This window comes from Dicentrarchus labrax, unplaced genomic scaffold (assembly GCF_905237075.1).
Source record: "Dicentrarchus labrax unplaced genomic scaffold, dlabrax2021, whole genome shotgun sequence".
In the NCBI taxonomy this organism is placed as follows: Eukaryota; Metazoa; Chordata; class Actinopteri; family Moronidae; genus Dicentrarchus; species Dicentrarchus labrax.
The window spans coordinates 13,385,236-13,391,235 of NW_026136714.1; the positions used below are offsets into that span (position 1 = coordinate 13,385,236).

At 41.2% G+C, this 6,000-nt stretch overlaps 1 protein-coding gene across 1 annotated transcript; it reads left to right on the top strand.

Moving 5' to 3' along the window:
* Positions 1–2,479: 2,479 nt before the first annotated feature.
* ptger4a (prostaglandin E receptor 4 (subtype EP4) a) lies at positions 2,480–6,000 on the top strand. The gene is made up of 2 exons (XM_051423291.1): positions 2,480–3,600; positions 4,010–6,000. The coding sequence occupies exons 1-2, from the start codon at positions 2,818–2,820 to the stop codon at positions 4,577–4,579; spliced, it is 1,353 nt and encodes a 450-aa protein (XP_051279251.1). The 5' UTR covers positions 2,480–2,817; the 3' UTR covers positions 4,580–6,000.

Consider the following 6,000-nt stretch of genomic DNA (forward strand, 5'->3'; position numbering starts at 1 on the left):
TTATTAAAGTTATTAAAATGTTAAAAAAATATTATGCAACTCACAGTTAGCTCAGGGTTAAAAACAATAAAACAACACAAGGGTGCCCCAGTACCACCTAAACCCCACCCACCTGAGCATGGTAGTGTTGATGGCAGAGCTGGCTTGAGTGAGTCATCAATCATTACTTTTTTTGAAAATTCAAACTGACCTGAGGTGGGGCAATCTTTTTGGCAACTTAATAGGATTTTTTCTTTTTTAATGACGTCAAGCAGATGTAAAAAAATAAATAAAATAAAATACATGAATTGTGTGCAGCACACCTCACTCTGGAAATGCAATAAAATGGCTTAATTTCTCTTGATGCCAAACATTGTCTTTGAGAAGTTATGTTTATATAACTAATAACTAATTCACAACAGAAAACATGTTTTGAGGGAAACAACTGACAGAATTACGTTTACATAATGAGGAAATGTTGTTAATCAACGGTACTCCCGAGCTGCTTCAGCTCAGCCTAGTGAGGATGAGAGGGGTTGTCCATGATGGCTTTCAGCTTCCATCTCAGTCACTGCCTCCACACTGCCCAAATCCATCCCCGCCACCGAGCTGCCCTTCTTCACCGGCTTGCTCAGTTTGTTGGCACCACAAGTCTTGATGCCTCCTCCCCAGTACACCACAACAAAGAAGATAACACTGGCCACTACAGACTGGAAGAACATCTGTAGTAGCCGAGTGCACAAAGACCTGAGCCTCCTCAGAAAGAACAGCCTGCACTGTCCTTTCCTGTAGAGGGCCTCAGTGTTATCCGTTCAGTTTATTGTTAAGCTGCACCCCTAGGAACTTGTAGGTGTCCACCATCTCTACCTTCTCCCCCCTTATCACAACTGGGGAGGGGGGCCTCTTGCTGCACCAGAAGTCCACCACCAGCTCCTTGGTTTTCCCCGTGTTGAGCTGTGGGTGGTTGCTGTCTCACCATCCTATGAAGTTCTCGATCAGGTCTCTATACTCCTCCTCCCTATCGTCTGTGTTACAGCCAACAGTGGAGGAATCATCTGAGAACTTCTGTAGGTGGCACGCTCCCAAGTTGGAGCAGAAGTAAGAGGTGTAGAGGATGTTGAAGCACAGGTTTAACTCATTGGCACGTCTCTTTGTCCCCTCCACTGAACCTACTCACCTTTTCATGCTAGTATTGCTCCTCATTTCCCCCACATACCTCTCTTTTTTTGTTCTGCTGTAATTAATACAGCAAGTATGTCGAGCAGACAAACCAAAGTCCACAGTTACAGCTCTATGAGGGATGCAGAAGAAGGGCCTCCTTGTGTTTCTCACTCTTTTTTTGTTTTTCCGATAAGGCTTCCTGTTTCTGGTCCACCAAGGGTTTCTTAAATGAGCAGACAGTGGGATTCCACACGTGGGAGATTTGAGCATCTTCGTTTTTTTTCTTAAGGTCCAACAGTCCGGACAGAGAAATGTCTGAGATCAGCAGTTATAAACAAACAGAGCCACACAAAGTGAATAATCATATGTTTTGTTTTGCAGTTAAGTCACAAGACCTGCCATCACATCTGGGACACTGGTGTTGTCACTGTTTCTCAGCAGGACATCGTGTTTATTTGCTTAACAATAAATGATGGGAACAAATAAGATTATACTGTAGCCATCTGCATCTTTTGATTGAAACTTAATTTGTTAAAGGTCTGAATATTAATGGCCTGATAAAATGTTCTTAGAACAAACTGATGATATAAACAATCTCTTCGACCATATGGGTTTTTTCTTAGAAATACAATACTGCATTAACAAATAATGGTTTTCATTTTTCCAAAGACAATGAATTTTTACTAAGACTGACTGAGACTTTTTGTCAGCAGGATACCTGACAGGTTTATTAATAAACCTGCATGAAATTTTGTGAACTGACCAGCATTAAACCTGGGAACAATTTATTTGACATTTTGTTGGTTTTTATCCATAATTATTGGAAAAAAGTCTTTAACCCGAATCAATCCTGTTATGAGATGATTGTCAGGAAATCAATTTAGCTTAACCTTTAACTTATTCTGGGTGTTGGAGTATTATGCAGGAATGATTTTTATATACATAATATTTTAATATCATCATCATGTATACCTATCCATTTTATTATTTTACTTTAACTGGTTTTACAGTCTGCCCTATGAAGCACTTTGTAGATTATTCTTAATATTATTAAGTTATTCTGCATTTGTTTTGTGGCACTTTTAAGATTTGTAACAGATGAAAAATATGGATTAATGTATAATGTGAACACAACACTGAACCCACATGTTGTTGTTGTTTTTTTTACTTCATAATATTTAACCATGTTGTACAAGATATGCTGTGAGTTTAGGTTAACCTCTGTCTGGTGGTGTTACAAAATATGTCCAAGGTCTTTCCTGATCCAGACTAAACAGCTGATGAGGGCTGTGAGGTGAAATGAAGGGGAGGGACTGAACCTTGCACGAAGCTTGAAGGCAGAGCCTTATTTCAATGAAGTCACTGGTATCTGTTGGTTGCCTTTATCTCTCCGTCCTGGTGAGTGAAATCTGCTTCTGTCTTACAAAGGTAGCTGAGGATCTGACAATAAAATACCACTGAACCTTCGGTAAACACAGCAGCAGCCACATGCTCTGCGGGGATGGACGTTCTTTGTAAGAAGTTGGTTTTAAGATAAGGTGCAAACGTTATTTGTTCTTTGTTTTTTGACTATGTTGCGCGGGCTTATAAGTGCACATAAGTTTCCTGCTCTGGACTGGAAATACTGGCGTTAGGAAAAGTTGTTTCACTCGTCTTGAACTGCGCTCGAAGGACATAATGAATAATCAATCGATGACAGGGAGGACCATGGTCCCGACCATTCCGTCTATTATGTTCATTTTCGGGGTGGTTGGGAATGTCATCGCCATCGTGGTTCTTTGTAAATCTCGCAAAGAACAGAAAGAGACCACCTTTTACACTCTGGTGTGTGGACTGGCAATCACGGACCTGCTGGGCACGCTGCTAGCCAGTCCGGTCACCATCGCCACATATGTGAAAGGATCCTGGCCCGGAGAGGACCCGCTGTGCCAGTACTTTGGATTCACTCTGCTTTTCTTCTCTCTGGCGGGACTCAGTATCATCTGTGCCATGTCGGTGGAGAGGTACATCGCTATAAACCATGCCTACTTCTACAATGACTATGTGGACCAAAAACTGGCGGGTTTGACTCTCTTAGCGATCTACATCTCCAACGCGCTTTTCTGCGCTCTGCCGATTATCGGCTTTGGACAGGTGAAGAAACAATACCCGCAAACTTGGTGTTTTTTAGAGTGGAGGAGCAACAAGACCAGCGATGCCGCCTACTCCTATATGTATGCAGGGTTCAGCTCTCTCCTTATCCTCGCCACTGTTATATGTAACGTGTTGGTGTGCGCGGCTTTGATTCGGATGCACCGGCGTTTCGTACGCAGGATGTCTCTGGGAACCGATCTGGGGCGCAACGTGGACCCGCGGAGGAGAGGACGCAGCTTTGGGCGTCTGGCCGGTGCAGAGATTCAGATGGTCATTCTGCTCATAGGCACATCGGCAGTGGTGCTTATCTGCTCCATACCACTTGTTGTAAGTTGTTTTTTCTCTTTTTACGCACGTTTTACGCACGGCTCTTTTACGCACAAACGCATTTTGATCCAAATACAAGTGGATATAGTACTATACTACTAAGTACTATATACCTTTTCATGCCACTACTCTCATACGCTCATCTTAGCTCATTCTATCAATTACGCACGTTTTACGCACGTTTTTTTTAACGCAAAAATGTCATTGTTGTTCATGGAACAATTTGTTCGTGCAGTTTGATTTGAATCCAAGAAGGTGATCAGAAACAAAAGTTCAAACATATGTCTATTTGGATTCAATTACTTTTCCTTCCCTGCTCTTTCTTCTCTGCTGTTCCAGTGCTCCACATTTGTATTAGTGTCTTTCTGATTGTCTGTCTACTCACCCTGTATTCTTCCTTCCCTTGCAGGCTCAGGTGTTTTTGAACCAGCTTTATAAGACTCCAGTGGAACTACGGTTGGACAAAAACCCTGATCTACGAGCGATACGCTTCGCCTCCTTCAACCCCATTCTTGACCCCTGGATCTACATCCTGCTCCGCAAGGCTGTTCTCCTCAAGCTCATCGAGAAAATCAAGTGCTTATTTTGCAAGATAGGAGCACGGAGACAGCAGAGACAGGGAAACTTCAACTGTATAGATGCTCAACAACTCTCCTCAGTCACCTCTAAGCGAGACTCAAATTCTATGGTTTCCCATGACCTGCGAGACATCACCATCAGCTCCCAGACCTTCCTCTACCTGCCAGAGGGGAGTGAGGTGTACACTGGAAGCTGTTATAAAGCAGACAGACTCTCTGGTTCACAACCTTCATCGGTCAGAAACTCGCAAGCTTCTTATTCATCTGAGCAGGGAAGCGTTGAGGCTCAGAGTAGACAAGGAATAAATGCAATCAGGAACCCTACAGCCCTGCCATGCCCAAAAGACCCAGCACTTCAGGTGTCATTAAACACTGAGACAGTGGAGGAGAAATGCATCTGAGTTAACTCTAAATTAGGAGACAGTTCTCAGATCGCTCTGAGGTAGATTGTCTACTGACGTGACTTCTCCAAAAGTGAACTTGGGGGGAGGCACATGAAAATAATAAATGTCAAGTCGGGCACATGAAGCAAGAAAGAAAAAGAAACTTGAAGTGCTGTGAGCTCTATCGTCCTGTGGTCTCTGTTTCAGCACCCAGCTACCTCAAGTCATGACTGTCTCTGACTGTTTGAGCAGATTCTATCATTTTGCGTGGAACAGATGTTGTTCAAACAGAGATGACCCACTTCTTCATGACTCAAGTGTCAGTGATGGAAAAGATACCCTTGCTAATTTCAGCTACTTTGTTCAATCGTTGTGGAAATCTTTACTGTTAACTAGATGAAGCCAGTAGTTTAGAATAATTGAGTCACAAACTTGTGGTCAATATGGTAAATGAAAACAGTATTGAATGTGATCCGTATGAGTAATCACTGGCATGTGTGCTGCCATTGTAAGGATTGATTTGTTTAACAAACTCTATTGTGCAGTGCTTTTTGAAGGACATATTGTGTTAGTTCCATGACTAATACAGTGCAGTATTATTATGTGGTGAACACCAAAGTTTTTATTCCTCAGCCCTGGAATACACACAAATATGTCATCTCAAATAATTGTTTTCCATTTTACAATGAGGGTACAAATATTCCTGTGCCATAGTTATTAATACCAAACTATTTAAAATCTGACTGGGAATGTTGAATGTTTTTTCCGCAGCTCCAGAAAGTGTGGTGTAAAGCAGTGGACAGATGTTGCTTAATATGGAGTTTTAGGATGAAGATATTTAAACACACCTGTCAGCTTGAGATCAATGTTGTGTAAAATATTGTTTGTAATAAAATTATTCTTCTCTAAGAGAAGGTTCTAGTTAATAAATCAACTCTTAAGGGACTATCCACCCAAAATAAGTATTTGTGCTCATTTATTAAATATATAACACATTTAATTTGATCAATACTCATGCTCATGAATTGCTAGTTTGGCATTTTTGCTTGAAAGCGACAATTAATTGCCGGGAGTCGACTAATTGTTTTGGCTCTAGTATCAATTAGACAAAAAAAATCTAAAGTAACATAATTCTTAATCCCTAAAATGAAATGTTCAAAAAGTTTATTTTGTCAAACAAGGAATGATGATTCATGTTATCCTCAAGTCAGTTTTTGGTTCCTTTTCTGTGCCACATTTTTTCCAGTGGCAGAATTCCCCTTTTAATGCCTTATAATGTTAAATTGACACCTTCAGCTGCTGTCTTTATCAAACTACATAATAGACTGAACTTTTGAACTCCTTTCCACTCAAATGAGCTTTATGTCTTAATTTCAGCAGCTTGAAAGCAGTCTACCTCCTTTTCCCTGTTATTAAATCGGCTCCAGCTTGTTGCTTAA